The sequence below is a fragment of the Dipodomys spectabilis genome, unplaced genomic scaffold (assembly GCF_019054845.1).
Source record: "Dipodomys spectabilis isolate Male_0828 unplaced genomic scaffold, ASM1905484v1 ptg000157l, whole genome shotgun sequence".
Classification (NCBI taxonomy): Eukaryota; Metazoa; Chordata; class Mammalia; order Rodentia; family Heteromyidae; genus Dipodomys; species Dipodomys spectabilis.
In genome coordinates, this window is record NW_024870834.1 from 19,583,981 (window position 1) to 19,602,583 (window position 18,603).

Below are 18,603 nucleotides of genomic sequence, written 5' to 3' on the forward strand. Positions count from 1 at the left end.
TCTCACTTGGCTTTTTCACTCAAGGTTAGTGCTCTACTACTTAAGCTACACCTGTACTTCTGGCTTTTTGCTGGGTAACAAGCCAAAGTTAACTTCAAACCTTGGTTATCAGATCTCAAATTCCTGAGTAGCAAGGACTATAAGCATGTGTCCAAGTGAGAAAAGCTATTCATATATTAAAACACCTAACTCTATATTGTTATCATGATGTTATATAAATTTCATAATCTTTCACTAGAATAAAAGGCTTACTCTTCCTAAATAGGTCAACAACTTACCCAGAAAGTGAACTTACAATTATACTCCTTACACTCTAAGGGAAAATGCTTCTTTTCCATTTCTTTTCTTGGTCACTTTTTACCAAAGGCCTATATGTAATCACAATATGATTCAATAAAGCTTAAAGAACAATGACTTTAGGACTACTGTGAGAATCTAGTTACTATGCTACTAGTGATGAAGATGATCCTAATTAATGCTTCAATAGCTCTATAGACATTTACTATTTAAAGAGGCCTACTTGGCCTATGAGGAAACTGAAGCACAGAAAAATTGACCAACTTAACCAGAGTCATAATTAGCAGGGTCAGTGCCTGCATCACTGCCTAGATGGCTGAAAGTTGAAAATTTTAACTACTCCCTGTGTTTTCTTTATGAATACACCAAGACATGTCCCCTTTGTACAAAGAAATACTCCCCTTGACTCTTCATTCTTACTTAACCTGATAAGGCAGACAACTGATCACAAATAAAATTTTACAGGTCACTGAATATATAAAAATATATAACCATTTACTTATTCATTTGTTTGTTTATCAGTCCTAGGGCTTGAACTCAGGGCCTGGCACAGTCCCTGAGCCTCTTTGTGCTCAAGCTCAAAGCTAGCACTCTACCACTTGAGTCACAGAGCCACTTCCGGCTTTTTTGAGTAGTTTATTGGAGATAAGAATTTCATAAGGACTTTTCTGCTCAGGTTGGCTTCAAACCACAATCCTCAGATCTCAGCCTCCTGAGTAGCTAGGATTACAGGCATGAGCCACCTGAGCCCAGGTGAAATATCCATTTATAATTTTACATAAATGAATCAGAAAAAAAATTGAATTACTTAATAAACACCAATTACCTGGGGTTCCTCAGGGGGGAGAGGAGGTGGTGCCTCCTCATTTGGAGGTGGTAATGGAGGTTCGTCAGATGAAAGAGGTTCTGAGACTTGACTAGTGGAAGGAACAGTAACTTCCTCTTTTACTGGTTCAGGCGCATCCTTTGCTATGGCAGGCCCCTTTTTGTGTCCCGGCAAATGTACTTTAGTCCTCTGCTGTAAACTAAGCAGGTGCTGTCGATACCAGTACTGCTGTTGTTCCTACAACAGAAACCATTCTTTAGAGTTTTAGTGGACAGTAGTCTATTTCTGCAAGTTGGTTTTGATGGAGTTACAACTGTGTGTTCACCTGTTTATAGTAAGTGAAAAGGAAAATGGGTGGGTGACTCATACCTGTAATCCTAGCTATGGTAATCCTAGCTACTCAGAGAGGTTGAGATCTGAGGATCCCAGTTCAAAGCCAACTTGAGCAGAAAAGTATATGAGACTCTTATCCCCAATTAACCAACAAGAAGCCAGAAGTGGAGCTGTAGCTTAAGTGGTAGAGCACTTGCCTTGAGAAAATCTCTGGGACAACCTGAATTTTTTAACTCAGGCCTTGAGTTTAAGCCCCAAGATCAGCACACATGCATGTGTGTACCACCTACATACATGCTAGTGTGTGAGAGCGAGCATGCATGCGCACGCACACACACACACACAAAAGAAGCTAGATTGAGAAAGGCAAATTTATATGACGAATTAAAACATGCAGTAATTCAGCAAATTACTCAAAACACATGCTTTGGAGTCTTCATTTCTTGCATGGGGAGAAAAAAATATTTCCCCCATTTTTTCCACTTCTTCTACTCAATTCTGTTATATAAAATAAATCCTGCTAACACTGTTTAAGAAGATGCTTCTCTGTAATCCTGGTTACTCAGGAGGCTGAGGCCTGAAGATCACAGTTCAAAGCCAGCCTGGACAGTAAAGTCCATGAGACTCTTATCTCCAATGAACTACTCAGAAAAAGCCAGAAGTGGTTCTGTGGTTCAAGTGATAGAGTACTAGCCTTGAGCACAGAGAGGCTCTGAGACAGAGTCCAGGCCCTGAGCCCTGAGTTCAAAGCCCCAGGACTGGCCAAAAAAAGAAAAAGAAAGAAAGAAAAAGATGCTTCTGTAAGTGAAAACATTTATATGATTTACTCATAGAAAATTTTTTTCTGGGGGGGTCTGGTCATAGGGCCTGAACTCTGGGCCTGGGCGCTGTCCCTCAGCTCTTCAGCTCAAGGCTAGCGCTCTACCACTTGAGCCACAGTGCCACTTCCCGGCATTTTTCTTTTTGCTTATGTGGTGCTGAGGAATCGAACCCAGGGCCTCAGGCATGCAAGGCAAGCGCTGTACCACTAAGCCACCTTCCCAGCCCACCCATAGAAATCTTATGATTAATTATCACAGTCTTACCTTTTCTTTATGCCTTCATACTCCTACATTATGCTTTATTTTAGTGTGTGTGCAAGTGCATATGTGCATATGATGACTGAATTCAAGCCTTACTTGGTTTGCTTGCTTGTTAGGGCTCTACCACTTATGCTATACCTCTAGCACAGATTTGTGTTGTTTGTTTTAGAGATGGAAGTCTTGAGAATATTTCAGTTCAGATTGGCTTTGAACCACAGTCCTCTAGATCTCAGCTTCCCAAATTGCTAAGATTGTTATATGAGCTACTTATACTGGCTTTTTTGTTTGTTTTTTTAAACTCAGGTCTTCTGCTTGTTAAGCTGAACTACATTTCCTGCCCCATTTCCTTCTTTAAAATGCCATTTCCTTCTTTAAAATGCTCATTGTATAATTAGTGTACACACACCCCTACATAAGATAGGTTAGGTTTTAAAATACTTTCACTTGGACTTAAGGACATGGCTCAAGTGGTTAAGTACTTGCCTAGCAAGTGAGGGGCCCTGAATTCAATCCCCAGTACTCTAAATAAATAAATAGCTTCCTATTTATTTTAAAAATATCAGTTTATCTTCAAAATTATACTGTAGCTTAATTGTCTGAAGTATTATTTTATGATTACATCTTTAAAAAACAAAAACAGTAAGTTCAATATGGAAAAATAAGTATGAAGCAAACTCAGTGCTCATTATTAATAAATTCTATAGAAATGTAATTTGGGATACTTTATTAATGTTTATTTCTAACTCCAATATAAAGACCTGCTGAGGGGCTGGGAAGGTGGCTCAGTGGTAGAGTGCTTGCCTTGCATGCTCGAGGCCCTGGGTTCGATTGCTCAGCACCACATAAGCAAAAAGAAAAAAGCCGGAAGTGGCGCTGTGGCTCAAGTGGTAGAGCGCTAGCCTTGAGCTGAAGGGCTGAGGGACAGCGCCCAGGCCCAGAGTTTAGGCCCCACAACTGGACCCCCCCAAAAAAAAAAAAAGACCTGCTGAGCATCCCTAGTCATTCACAAAATGTGGAAAGCAGTGAAAAAGCTGAGTGGACCCCTGGGTTCACTCCCAGCTAATGATTCTGGGAGCTGGGAAGGTGGCTCAGTGGTAGAATGCACGCCTAGCATGCATGAAGCCCTAGGTTCCATTCCTCAGCACCACATAAACAGAAAAACCTGGAAGTGGTGCTGTACCTCAAGTGGTAAATTGCTAGCCTTGAGCAAAAGAAGCTCAGGGACAGTGCTCAGGCCCTGAATTCAAACCCTAGGCAAAAAAAAGATGTCAGGCCCCAGTGGCTCACACCTGTCACCCTAGCTACTCAAGCGACTGAGATTTGAAGATCACAGTTCAAAGCCAACCCCGGGCAAGAGAGTCCGTGAGACTCTTATCTCCAATTAACGACTAGAAAACCGGAAGGGGCGCTGTGGTTCAAGTAGTAGAGCACTTGCCTTGAGCTGAAGAGCTGAGGGACAGCACCCAGGTCCAGAGTTCAAGCCCTACAGCCACCCAAAAAAAAAAAAAGGATGTGTCTTCTAGTTTCAGCTCTTGACCTCTTGAAAAGCATCCTTTTCATAATTTATTTAGTGTCACATTTTTCAAATGTTTGTGCTTTTTGTTGGTTATTTTGCTGTTTCACATAGCCCCCAAAGCATAGCTGAAGTAGTCTAGTGTTCCTAGAGCAAAAGGCAGTGATACACCTTACAGAGAAAATGCGTATTTATAAACTTCATTCTGACAATTGGTAACAGTGCTGTTGGCCATGAAGTCATGATAATAAACCAGCAATATATATAAAATCAAGTGTCTCCGAACCAAAAATACATAAAAACAAAGATATGTTAATCAACTGAAAAATATGATTAGAATTTCAGATTCACTTTATAACTCCCCTAGGAACAAAGGCTCCATATTCACTATTTCAGTATTGGTGACAACTTTAAAGTACAAGGACTAGGAATGTGGCTCAGTGGTAAAGTGCTTGTCTAGCATTCATGAAGCCCTGGGTTCAATTTTGATTCCTTAGTGCCACATAAACAGAAAAAGCTGGAAGCAGTGCTGTGGCTCAGTGGTAAAGTGCTATCTATCTTTGAGCAAAAAAGAAACTCAAGGATAATGCCCAGGCACTGAGTTCAAGCTCCAGGACTGACAAAAACAAACAAAAAAACACATAAATACCTCAAAGAAAATCAACTGTACAAATAAGCAATAACTAATTAAAAATAACAAAAAAATCTTACCACTCAGGAATACAAAGGTATCATAACACTATTCACTAAAGAACTTCCATAGATACTTCTACAAATAACAGCATATGGAGTGAGATGTAGTGGTACACACTTGTAACCCTACTTCTCAGGAGGCTGAAGCAAGAGGATCACGAATTTGAGAATAGACTGGTAGAGTGAGAGCCTGTCTCAAGAAAAAGAGTTTCCACTGAGCTCTGGTGGCTCATGCCTGTAATCATAGCTACTCAGGAGGCTGAGATCCCCTGAGGGTCAAGGTTGGAAGCCAGCCAAGGCAAGAAAATTAGTGAGACTGTAATCACAGAAAAAGCTGTAAGGGGCTCTGTGGCTCAAATGGTAGCGTGCTAGCCTCGAGCACCCAAGCCCAGAGTTCAAGCCCTAGGAACAGGGGGAAAAAAAAAGTTTCCATCAAGGAAGTATGCATGGAAGGCATTACGGAAACAAGCCCTCACCAGACACTGAATCTGTGCTTATTCTGGGACTTTCTGGTCTCTAGAACTTCCAGTGATAAGCGGCATGATACGATACTCTTGAAACACTGGGCAACTAAAGCAGTGTGCCATGCTCCAATCAATCATATGATCAAAAGACATTATATCTCTGGGAAAGGAAAAAAAGCATGGAGAGAATGTCTTGTGAAGGTCTACATGGATGGCTAAGTCTGAAGGAAAAACAGCTACAACAAAGAAAGCCTTCCAATATTTCTAAGTACAAGAGCAGCTCATTATTAAAGGAATCAAGAAGACACTGTACTAAAAGGTGACAATGAAAATGTAAATCCAACTGACTTTTTTTTAGTGCCAGTCCTGGGGCTTGAACTGTCCTTGAGCTTCTTTTGCTCACCTAGTGCTCTACCACTTGAGCCATAGCTCCACTTCTAGTTCTTTAAAAGTAGTTTATTAAACGTAAGAGTCTCATGGAGGGGCTGGGAAGGTGGCTCAGTGGTAGAGCGCTTGCCTTGGATGCATGAGGCCTTGGGTTCGATTCCTCAGCACTACATAAGCAAAAGGAAAAAAGCTGGAAGTGGCGCTGTAGCCAAGTGGTAGAGCTGAGGGACAGCGCCCAGGTCCAGAGTTCAGGCCCCATGACCGGACCCTCCCCCCCCCCAAAAAAAAGAGGGGCTGGGAAGGCGGCTCAGTGGTAGAGAGCTTGCCTTGCATGCATGAGGCCCTGGGTTCGATTCCTCAGCATCACATAATCAAAAAGAAAAAAGCCGGAAGTGGTGCTGTGGCTCAAGTGGTAGAGCACTAGCCTTGAGCTGAAGAGCTGAGGGAAAGCGCCAAGGCCCAAAGTTCAGGCCCCACAACCAAACCCCACCCCCACCCACCCCCCAAAAAAAGTCTCAAGGACTTTCCTGCCCAGGGTAGCTTCAAGCTATAATTCTCAGATCTCAGTTTCCTGGTACGCACCAGCCTTTGGTGAAGGCCCAACTCAAACTCTTGAATACAATGGCTTGACCTCTATCCCATTCTAACAACCCAACATAAAAAGAAGTTCACTTTGCTGGAGGCCTGCCTCAAGCAGAATGCCTGTTTGCTTTAGCAAGGTGAAAACCACAGGTTCAAACTTAGAAAACACAGATACATAGGCACAATTATGGACTGGACATAGCTCAAATGGTAGAGTGCTTGCCTAGAAATATTGTTAGCCTCGGGGCTGGGAAGGTGGCTCAGTGGTAGTGTGCTTGCCTTGCATGCCTGAGGCACTGGGTTCCATTCCTCAGCACCACATAAACAAAAAGAAAAAAGCAGGAAGTGGTGCTTTGGCTCAAGTGGTAGAGCACTAGCCTTGAGCTGAAGAGCTGAGGACAGCGCCCAGGCCCAGAGTTCAGGCACACGACTGGACCCCCACCAAAAAAAAAAGAAAAAGAAAAAGAAATATTGTTAGCCTCAATATTTAGTTTTTCTATATGCAATGTTCAGTATTCAATAAAAAGTTGAGATTAAGTTAAAATAGAAAAAAAATGCCACTATCAAAACATGAATCAAAGGCCAGGTGCCGAAGGCTCACGCCTATAATCCTAGCTATTCAGGAAGCTGAGATATGAGGATCACGGTTCAAAGCCAGCCAGGGCAGGAAAGGGTAGGAAAGGCCGTGAGACTTATCTCCAATAAACCACTAGAAAACCAGAAGTGGTGCTGTGGCTCAAGTGGAAAAGCCCTAGCATTGAGCTGAAGAGCTGAGGGACAGTGCCCAAGTCCAGAATTCAAGCCCCACAACCAACAAAACAAACAAAAAACAAAAGCATGAATCAAGCGGGGTGCCTGACATATGAGGATCACGGTTCAAAGCCAGCCTGGGCAGGAAATTCCGTGAGACTCTTTTTTTTTTTGGGGGGGGGGGGAGGGGTCCGGTCGTGGGGCCTGAACTCTGGGCCTGGGTGCTGTCCCTCAGCTCTTCAGCTCAAGGCTAGTACTCTACCACTTGAGCCACAGCGCCACTTCTGGCTTTTTTCTTTTTGCTTATGTGGTGCTGAGGAATCGAACCCAGGGACTCAGGCATGCAAGGCAAGCACTCTACCACTGAGCCACCTTCCCAGCCCCTCCATGAGACTCTTATCTCCAATTAACTACCAGAAAACCAGAAGTGGTGACCATAGGGACAGCATGCAAGCCCAGAGTTCAAGCCCAAGACTGGAGGAAAAAACAAAAACAAAAACATGAATCCACCAACAGAACCAAACTGGTAGATAAGACAAATATTAAAACTTTCAGAATAGTAAAGAAACAGATGTGGAATTTTAGAGAAAAATTGAAACAAATAAGTGAAATGGAAATATGTAAAACAGTATAAAGACAACTATTTCAATAGGCTAAATGCTGACTCAGCAAAAGCAGTGAACTTGTGGATCAAATGAGAAAAACTAACTAATAGGGGCTGGGAAGGTGGCTCAGTGGTAGAGCGCTTGCCTTGCATGCATGAGACCCTGGGTTAGTTCCTCAGCACCACATAACCAAAAAGAAAAAAAGCCGGAAGTGGCGCTGTGGCTCAAGTGGTAGAGTACTAGCCTTGAGCTGAAGAGCTGAGGGACAGCGCCCAGGCCCAGAGTTCAGGCCCCATATCCGGACCCCACCAAAAAAAAAAAGAAATTAAAAGAAAAACTAACTAATACTGATGCATTTCATTGTGACATTGCACTTCAATCATATTCACCCCATCACCTTCTCTTCTCCCCTACTCCCAGCCACCTTTCTCCTTCCCTGCATTTTCACAGCTCTAAAAATGAATAATAATGACTTCTGAAATATCCTCAATGGCTCCAAGAGAAAGGTGATTATTTTAGAAAAAAAGAAGTCATAGGTGGGCACTGGTGGCTCACGCCAATAATCCTAGCTACTCAGGAGGCTGAGATCTGAGGATCACGGTTCAAAGCCAGCCCAGGCAGAAAAGTCTGAGACTCTTATTTCCAATTAACCATTAGAAAACCAGAAGTGGCTCTCTGGCTCAAGCGTAGAGCGCTCATCTTGAGCTGAAGAGCTGAGGGAAGCGCCCAAACCCACAGTTCAAGACCCAGGACAAAAAAAAAAAAAAGTTGTGCCTGAACTTGCTAGCAATGACAGATAAGAAGCTAGTTTTATTTTTTTCTTCTCTCTCTCTCTCTCTTTTTTTTTGTTGGGTATGAGGCTTGAATTCAGGGCCTAGGTGCAGTCCCTGAACATTTTTTGCTCAAGATTAGTGTTCTACCATTTGAGCCACAGTGCTATCTCTGGTTTTCTGGTGGTTAATTGGAGAGTCTCTCTCTTAGGGTGGGAGTGGGGGACATGGAGGGAAAGGATGATAGGAAAAAAAAAGAGCGGGTAACAATGTTTGACAAGAAATGTACTCATTATCTTAGTCATGTACCTGTAACCCCTCTATACAGCATCTTTACAAAAAAATAAAATTAAAAAAAAAGTCTCTCTCTTTTCTGTATGGGCTGGCTTCAAACTGCCATCCTCAGATCTCAGCCTCCTGAGAAGCTAGGATTACAGGTCTAAGCCACTTTTTTTTTTTTTTTTTTTTTTTTTTTTTAATTTTTTTTGGGTCCGGTCGTGGGGCCTGAACTCTGGGCCTGGGCGCTGTCCCTCAGCTCTTCAGCTCAAGGCTAGCACTCTACCACTTGAGCCTCAGTGCCACTTCCCGGCTTTTTTCTTTTTGCTTATGTGGTGCTGAGGAATCAAACCTAGGGCCTCATGCATGCAAGGCAAGCACTCTACCATTGAGCCAACTTCCCAGGCCTCTAAGCCACTTTTGAAAGTCTTATTACATCAGACAATTTCATCTCATAAGGGATGCTGGTGGGGGAAAATCATAGCCTATCACATTTTTTAAAAGATTAAGCCAAGACACAAAGACATAAATTTAAGACATAGATTGAAGACAAAGAATTTAAGAACTATTTGCTATGTGTACAAAGACTTTTCAGGGGGCTGGGAAGATGGCTCAGTGGTAGAGCACTTGCCTTGCATGCATGAGGCCCTGGGTTCGATTCCTCAGCACTACATAAGCAAAAAGAAAAAAGCTGGAAGTGGCACTGTAGCTCATGTGGTAGAGCTCCAGCCTTGAGCTGAAGAACTGAGGGACAGCGCCCAGGCCCAGAGTGCAGGCCCACGACCGGACCCAAAAGAAAAAAAAAGACTTTTCAGGAAGCACTTAGTGACCACTTGGTAATAGCACAGTAATGAACTAGGTTAGTAAAATAATTTTTCAAGTAGGGAAATGTAAAGAAGGGTGAATGTGTACAACAGTTTAGAGATTAATTTGGAAGGTTACCTTCCCAATCCATGAAGATTATTACAAATGTCTGTAATACTGAATGTTCTATGTCTTTATCTTAAAGCAAGCAGAGAAAAATCTGGTAAAATAATCGAGTCATATTTCCATTTTAGAAATTTATTTTAAATATTTTTGAGGCTCACATTCTAGTCTAGGGCTACCAGGTAAATTTAGTCTCCATTTTCAAAAAGAAGAAAAATGCTGCTTTACTGCCTCTTCCTCCAGCTCTTGCCCTCATTCTCCCTCAATCCTCTTCAATCACAAACTTCTTGAAAGAGTTGTCTATACTCACCATCCCCATCCTCACCTTCCATCACTCCTCAAATCAATGCAATATGGCTTCAGTCACTATGATACTGCTCCTGCCAAGGTCAACAATAATCTACATGTCAGTAAGTACAAAAGACAACTCAATTCTCAACCTTGCTTGACCTTTCAGCAGTGCCTGACATAGCTGATCACTCCCTGTTCTTCACCCGCTGTATCCCTGGATTCTCTGTGCTTCTTCACCAACTTGATTTGGCCTTTCTTCCAATGGTTTCCTTAGATGCTGCTATTCTGTGAGGCTAACAGCCATGTCCTTGGTTCTTAACCTGCCACATTCCTCAGAAGACCTCATGTATTTCAGTGTCTTTAATAGTATTTTATATTGATGAATTACCAGATGTTGCTTTCACACTTCAGGCTTCTCATCTAACTTCCAAATGGACATTTCTACTTGGAATCTATGTCCTAAGGACCTAAAACTCCAGTAAAACTTAACTCATCCATCATTTTCTCCTTATCTTCAGATGTTCTTCCTCTTCCTTCTCTAGGTTTTCGTATGTACTAAAGGGACTTATTGATCACTTAGCAGTCTATCCTAAACCTAGGATCTTTCTTTAATATCTCCCTTGCCACAACTACTTAATTTATCTCCAACTGGCACCTAACACTAAATATTCTTCCACTCTTTTCTACTTTTCTAAATCTCCATGGACACTGTCCAAGTCTAAACCACTATTTCTTGCCTGAAGTACTTCATCAACTATATTTTTTTTAACTTTTCAATTCCACTCTCCACACTACAAGTAGAGTGAATTTTCAAAAATACCAATCAGGGCTGCAGATGTACTTCAGTGGTAGAGTGCTTGCCTGGTATGCAGGAGGCTGAAGATTCAATCTCTAGAACCACACAAATACAGCCAATCTATCACATTTGCCTACTGGAAATCCTTCAATGGCTTCCTACTGACTTTAGAATAAAAGAAGCATCTTCAAAGGAAACATTGTATGTTTTTCCTTTTCTTTTTGTCTTGTTTGTTCATTTATCTGTCTTTAGAAGGGCAAGGAGGGGGCACAGAAATGGAGGGACAAAGGGTGAACAAATGCAGCAGTGGTACTCACTGTATACTATGTTGCAAATGAACTATGTAACTTGTGGGTAGGGACAGGAAGGAAAAACTGGGAGAGCTCACCTTGTCCAAAAAGAAATGTACTCAGGGCTGGAAATGTGGCTTAGGGGTAGAGTGCTTGCATTTCATGCATGTAGCCCTGGGTTCAATTCCTCAGTACCACATACACAGAAAAAGCCTGAAGTGGAGTGTGGCTCAAGAGTTAGAGTGCTAGCACTGAGCAAAAGCAGCTCAGGAACAGTGCCCAGACCCTTAGTTCAAGGCCCAGGGGAGGGAGGGAGGGAGGGAGGGAGGGAGGGAGGGAAGGAAGGAAGGAAGGAAGGAAGGAACTCATAACTGGATGCTGGTGATTCACGCGTGTAATCCTAGCTACTCAGGAGGCTGAGATCTGAGGATTGCAATCAAAGCCAGCCTGGAGGGTTGGGAAGGTGGCTCAGTGGTAGAGCGCTTGCCTTGCATGCATGAGGCCCTAGGTTCAATTCCTCAGCACCACATAAGCAAAAAGAAAAAAAAAGCCGTAAGTGGCGCTGTGGTTCAAGTGGTAGAGCGCTAGCCTTGAGCTGAAGAGCTGAGGGACAGCGCCCAGGCCTAGAGTTCAGGCCCCAGGACCGGACCCAAAAACAAACAAACAAACAAACAAAGCCAGCCTGGACAGGAAAGTGTGAGACTCTCCAATTAACCACCAGAAAACCAGAAGTGGCTCTGTAACTCAAAGTGGTATAGTTCAGGAACAGCATCTAAGCCCCTAGTTCAACCCCCACAACCGACCAAAAAAAAAGAAATATATTTATTACTTGACTTACGAAACTGTAACCTATCCATCACCTTTAAATAACAATAATAACAATATAAATACATGAACAAACATTTTGATTATCAAAACAAAAGAATCTTCACGGGGTGCTGATGGCTCATATCTGTAATCCTAACTACTCAGAAGGCTGAGATTTGAGGATTGTAGTTTGAAGGCAGGGCAGGGAAGTCTGAGAGACTTATCTCTAATTAACCACCAGAAAACTGGAAGTGCTGCTGTGGCTCAAAGTGGTAAAGAGTGCTAGCCTTTAGCAAAAAAGCTCTTAGACAGCGCCCAGACGCTGAGTTCAAGCACCATGACTACCACCAACAACAACAAAAAATTGATCTCCACCTATTATGTGCTAAAGCCTATGCAGGATACTATAAATACAACAGTAAGTTTTAAAAAATAAAGCTCGTTGGGTGCTGGTGGCTACTTTGGAAGTTGAGATCTGGAGAATCACAGTTCGAAGCCAGCCCAGGCAGAAGATTCTTTATCACCAATAAACTATTCAGAAAAAGCTGAAGTGGCGCTGTGGATCAAGTGGTAGAGTACTACCCTTGAGCAAAAGAAGCTCAGAGACAGGGCCCAGGCCCGGAGTTCAAACCCTAGGATCAGCACGCACGCACAAAACTCTGTAAAATTTTCAGAGCCTACTCAGAAAACTAAAAAGCAAATAAACAAGAAACAAAGAGAGAACAGCAAGTATTTATCCTGGCTTTCCTAAATGTATTTCCAAACAGCTCTAGTTAATAAATGAAAGTTTTTCCATACAGCATTCCATTTTAAGTGGGGAAGAAATAGCAGGGGGGAAAATCACTTTATGGTGAACTGGAGAAATAATTTACTGACACAAAAGACCATAAATGGAATCACTACATAAAACATTAGATGCAAGACTGATAGCAAGTTTTACAAAAGAGGAGGGTCCAGACTGTCACCACCTGAACCAGGAACAGGCATATGTGTCTTGTGATAGGATACAGTGTACCACTTGTGCACTACACTTGCCAAGAAAAAGCAGAACTTCAACCTAAATCTATGAAGTATTAGAATTAACATCTAACCACAAAATAAGAATAAGAGAGAGAAACAAATTAAATGATACCATGAGATAGCAGACAAGCCAGAAGAATGTGGAATATTCTCTAGGGAACTTGTTACAGACTTTTCTTCATACTCAAAAGCACAAGATAGGAAGGGAATAAGAGAAACTTAGATGTGGGGATCCCAATTGAGGACAATTTGTGTCCTTCAAGGCATACCTGTCAATGTCTGAAAATATTTTACTGTCTCAACTGGGCATAGAAACTGGCATCTACTGGTCAGGAGATATTGCTAAATCTCCCATACAAGATATTATACTGAGCCGGGCACTGATGGCTCATGCCTGTAATCCTAGCTACTCAGGAGGCTCAGATCTGAGGATCATGGTTCAAAACCAGCCAGGACAGGAAAGTCTGTGAGACTCTTATCTCCAATAAACCACTAGAAAACTGGAAGTGGTGCTGTAGCTCAAGCAGTAGAGCACTCGTCTTGAGCTGAAGAGCACAAGGATAGTGCCCAAGCCCAGAGTTCAAGTCCCATGACTGACAAAAAAAAGAAAAAAAAAAAAAAGAAATTATACTGGGTTGTGAATGTGGTTTAGTGGCAGAGTGCTTGCTTTGCATGCATGAAGCCCTGGGTTTGATTCCTCAGTACCACATAAACAGAAAAAGCCAGAGTGGTGCTGTGGCTCAAGTTGGTAGAGTGCTAGCCTTGGGCAAACAAAGCCCAGGGACAGTGCCCAAACCTTGAGTTCAAGCCTTAGGACTGGCAAAAAAAGAAAAGAGAAGAAATTATACTGTGATAAATGTTTGTAGTACTGAGGCTAAGAAACCCTTTTTTAGATTAAGTCTTCTGTGTACCCTTTTGAATTTTGATTTGAATCAACAGAACATTACTGAGTTAATTTAGAAAAGTCTGAACATGACGGGTATCTAGAAATTATTATAAGCTGGGCACCAGTGGCTCACGCCTGTAATCCTAGCTACTCAGGAGGCTGAGATCTGAGGAGCACGGTTCAAAGACAGCCCGGGCAGGAAAGTCTGTGAGACTCTTATCTCCAATAAACCACTAGAAAACTGCAAGTGGCTCTGTGGCTCAAGCGGTAGAGTGCTCATCTTTAGCTGAAAAGCATAAGGACAGCGCCCAAGCCCAGAGTTCAAGCCCCATGACTGACAAAAAAAATTATTATATTTGTATTTGTGTGTGTGAGTGCTGATATTGGGGCTTGAATTCAGGGCCTGGGCACTGCCTCTTAGCTTTAATGCTCAAGGCTAGTGTTCTACCACTTAAGCCAAACCTCCACTTCTGGCTATTTGTTAGTTAATTGGAGATGAGTATCACACAGACTTTCCTGCCAGAGCTGGCTCTGAACCTTGATTCTCATATCTCAGCCCCCTGAGTGGCTAGGGTTATGGGTATGAGCCACTAGCACCCAAAAAGGAATTTGTTTTTTGTTTTTAAAGACACATGCTCGGGCTGGGAAGGTGGCTCAGTGGTAGAGTGCTGGCCTCGCATGCATAAAGCCCTGGGTTCAATTCCTCAGCACCATATAAGTAGAAAAAACTGGAAGTGGTGCTGTGGCTCAAGTGGTAGGCGCTAGCCTTGAGCTGAAGAGCTGAGGGACAGCACCTAGGCCCTGAGTTCAGCCCCACAACTGGCAAAAAAAAAAAAAAGACACTTCTCTGTAGCCCAGGTTGGCCTTGAATTTCTGATCTTCTTATCCCATGCCGATATGTATGTACAACCATAATAGGCTCAAGAAATCATTTTTGGTTCTGTTCATATGTCCAAACAATACAAAAAATCTGAATGGACTAGTATCAGATGATACCTGGAAACTAATACTTCTTACGTAATAATATGTTTTGTGAAGAAAACTTTTTTTTTTGGGGGGGGGGGGGTCCGGTCGTGGGCCTTGAACTCTGGGCCTGGGCGCTGTACCTCAGCTCTTCAGCTCAAGGCTAGCGCTCTACCACTTGAGCCACAGTGCCACTTCCGGCTTTTTTCTTTTTGCTTATGTGGTGCTGAGGAATCGAACTCAGGGCCTCAGGCATGCAAGGCAAGCGCTCTACCATTGAGCCACCTTCCCAGCCACCAAGAAAACTTTTTTTTTTGCTAATAATGGGATTTGAACTCAGGGCCTTGAACTCTCTAGGCAAGTACTCTACCACTTGAGCCATCTGGTAGCCCTGAAATATCTTTTATCATGTACATAAATAAGAATGTAAGAATAAACCAGGTGTTGATGGATCACACTTGTAATCCTATTCAAGAGGCTGAAACCCGGAGGATTGAGATCTGAAGCTAGTGCTAGCAGACAGAAAAGTCTGGGAAACTCTATGTCTAATTAACCAACAAAAAGCTACGCTGGAGGTATGGGCCAAATGGTAGAATGTCAGATGTAAGCAAGCAAGCCAGAGCAACAGAAAGGCATCTGAGTTCAAGCCAAGTATGACAATAAAAAGAAAAAGCCAAGAATGAATGAAGGAAAGCAGGGATGAGCTGGGTGCTGTGCCACACACTAGTCCCAGCTACAAGAGAAACAGGTGGATCACAGTCCAGGCCAGAGTGAGTTTGAAAATAAACTAAAGCAAAAAGGACTGGGTGTATGACTCAAACAAGTGTGCCTGCTAGTAAGCTCAAGGTTCTAAGTTCAAACCACAGTACCAAGGAAAGGGAGAGGGAAGGGGCAAGGACATAGAGATAATGGACACCCTAGGTTTGTATCCCAGCATAGACACACATACATACACATAAAAAAAAGAAAGGCCAGGTGCCGGTGGCTCACGCCTATAACCCTAGCTACCCAGGAGGCTGAGATCTGAGGATCACAGTTCGAAGCCAGACCAGGTAGGAAAGTCCATGACACTCATATCTCCAATAAACCACCAGGAAACCAGAAGTGGCGCTATGGCTCAAGCGGTACAACACTTGCCTTGAGCTGAAGAGTGCAGGGAAAGCACCCAAGCCCAGAGTTCAAGCCCCACTACCAACAAAGAGAGCGAGAAAGAGAGAGAGGAGGGAGAGGGAACTTTTTGGCAGCAACAATAAAAATTGCCTAGACAAAGTTTTTAATAAAATGGCAAAATCTGGGGGCTGGGAAGGTGGCTCAGTGGTAGAGCGCTTGCCTTGCATGCATGAGGCCCTGGGTTCGATTCCTCAGCACCACAAAAGCAAAAAGAAAAAAGCCGGAAGTGGCGCTGTGACTCAAGTGGTAGAGTGCTAGCCTTGAGCTGAAGCTGAAGAGCTGAGGGACAGCACCCAGGCCCAGAGTTCAGGCCCCATGACCGGACCCATAAACAAACAAACAAACAAACAAACAAATAAATAAATAAAATAAAAGTAGGGTCTCACTTTTATTCCCCTGGCCAGCCTGGAATGAGATTCTCACACTTGTGCTTCCCTATAGCTGAGATAGAGGGTGCACACCACCACCACGATCTGAAATGGAATCTCACTAACTTCTTTTTGTCTGGACTGGTCTCAATTAAAGATTCCCTGATCTGTGCCTTTCATGTAGCTAGGATTATAGACCTAAGCCATCACAAGCAATACATGGCAAAATCTTAAAAGTTATTGAAAATGAATGATGAGTATTCATAACGTTTTCCCTATTTCATTTAAAATATTTTACCATAAAAAATGCCTTGATAATGTATTCAAAAAACAAAACACGATTAAAAAAAAGTATGCAGAAGGGTTGTCAGAGATTGGTACTGCCACAAAGAAATATTTATCATCTAGTAAACAAAAGTATTCTAAGTCTAGAGTTGTCAAACTCTTGAATCTTACTCAACCAGTACTCAAGTAAGGCAAGGCACAAGTTGTAAGGCACTGTCCTTAGTGATGTTGAGGATAAAAACAGATAAGCAGTCTTTGTTGGAAAGACACTTAAAATCTGAAGAATAGAAACCAAAACAGGTGGATAAACACAGGCATAGCTTCACAAAGACCGTAATATTTGAGATGTGCATTGAAAGCCATACAACTCTAAGAGGAAAGAGTAGACTGAGGAAGTTGGGTTGAACTCTAGACAAAGGTAAAAAAGCGGGCTGGGAAGGTGGTTCAGTGGTAGAGCGCTTGCCTTGCATGCATGAGGCCCTGGGTTCGATTCCTCAGCACCACATAAGCAGAAAAAAAATTGGAAGTGGCGATGTAGCTCAATTGGTAGAGTGCTAGCCTTGTGCTGAAGAGCTGAGGGATAGTATCCAGGCTCAGAATTCAGGCCCCACGACCAACCAAAAAAAAAAAACAAAAGCAGTGTTCATAGTTTTCTATTATGGCCAATCTGATACATATACACCTTCAAAAAGCAAAGCCAAAAATTCATTTGTTTCTTTTTTTTTTTTTTTTTTTTTGGGGGGGAGGGGGGGTGGTCCGGTCGTGGAGCCTGAACTCTGGGCCTGGGCGCTGTCCCTCAGCTCTTCAGCTCAAGGCTAGCACTCTACCACTTGAGCCACAGCGCCACTTCCAGCTTTTTTCTTTTTGCTTATGGGGTGCTAAGGAATTGAACCCAGGGCCTCATGCATGCAAGGCAAGCACTCTACCACTGAGCTACCTTCCCAGCCCCTTCATTTGTTTCTCTACAAAGCCAAAAAAACAAAAATAAAGTCTAGTAGAGGTGAGGACATAAATACCATATTTTGGCTTGAACTAATTCTGAAAACACTAGAAACTCAAAACCTACAGGAAACTTAAGGGCGGAAGGAAAAGAAGAACAGAAATTCAATCTCTATAATAGAGCAATTCAAGAAATGGAGGTGTGGCTCAAGTGGTAGAGCACCACCCTGGAGGGTGGGGGGAGCTAGACAAGAATTTGAGGACAGTATTGGTACACAGGAGAACAGGCATACATGAAAATGCGCATGTGCACGCGCGCGCGCGCACACACACACACACACACACACACAGCCAAATATAATAAGAGTGATTTGACAGAAATAACTTGGGAAGGTAGTTAATTTTAGTGTAAGCCAAGACAAGTATTTATCCTGTTTTATCCTAGTACCTATAATATTTCCTCTTTCTGACATGCCAAGCTTCATTTTATAATAGAACTTTACTGTTCTTGATTTTTTTTTTTTTGGGTCCAGTCGTGGGGCCTGAACTCTGGGCCTGGGCACTCTCCCTCAGCTCTTCAGCTCAAGGCTAGCGCTCTACCACTTGAGCCACAGTGCCACTTCCGGCTTTTTTCTTTTTGCTTATGTGGTACTGAGGAATCAAACCCAGGGCCTCATGCATGCAAGGCAAGCGCTCTACCACTGAGCCACCTTCCCAGCCCCAGTTTTCTTGATTTCTAACACCAAGCCACTTTAAAATTAGAATACTGCATATCTCTATCTCTTGGAAATCTCTTGTATGTAAATCTGAAATTGTTTATCAAGAAGACTGTCTTTTCCTTAGTGAATCTAACAGTGTGTATGTTGAGGTATCATAACAAACACTTGATAGATTGATTCACTTGAATGATGGATGGACTGATGTGAGAAAAGGTCTCACTACGTGGCTCAAGCTGACCTCAAACACAATCCTCCTGCCTTGGACACCTGAGTACTAGGATTACAGGCATGCACCACCATGCACAGCTTCTATCCTACTTTAGTTCTACCTCTAGGAGAGAAAGTATAAATTCCTACAAGGGAATTAATTTATTCCTATTAATCTTTTGTTCTATGGGAAGGAGCCCTTCAAAGAGATGTTTGGAGGATGGATCTTGGGAAGAACTATCACAAAACTTTTTTTAGAACCTTAGCCAAATTCCAATATTATTATTTTGAGTAAATGATAACAATGAAATGTAACAAACTGATAATGTCTTAAAACTAGCTTTAAGTAATGTAAGA

The 18,603-nt window shown here is 42.6% G+C and overlaps 1 protein-coding gene across 3 annotated transcripts in view; it reads right to left on the reverse strand.

The window, feature by feature from the left end:
• Positions 1–18,603, reverse strand: part of Ylpm1 (YLP motif containing 1) — an 84,350-nt gene that overhangs the window by 63,729 nt on the left and 2,018 nt on the right. For all 3 annotated transcript variants that reach the window (XM_042692486.1, XM_042692484.1, XM_042692485.1), the window contains exon 2: positions 1,124–1,360. In XM_042692486.1, coding sequence (XP_042548420.1) covers positions 1,124–1,360 — 237 coding nt within the window. The remainder of the gene's footprint in view (positions 1–1,123; positions 1,361–18,603) is intronic.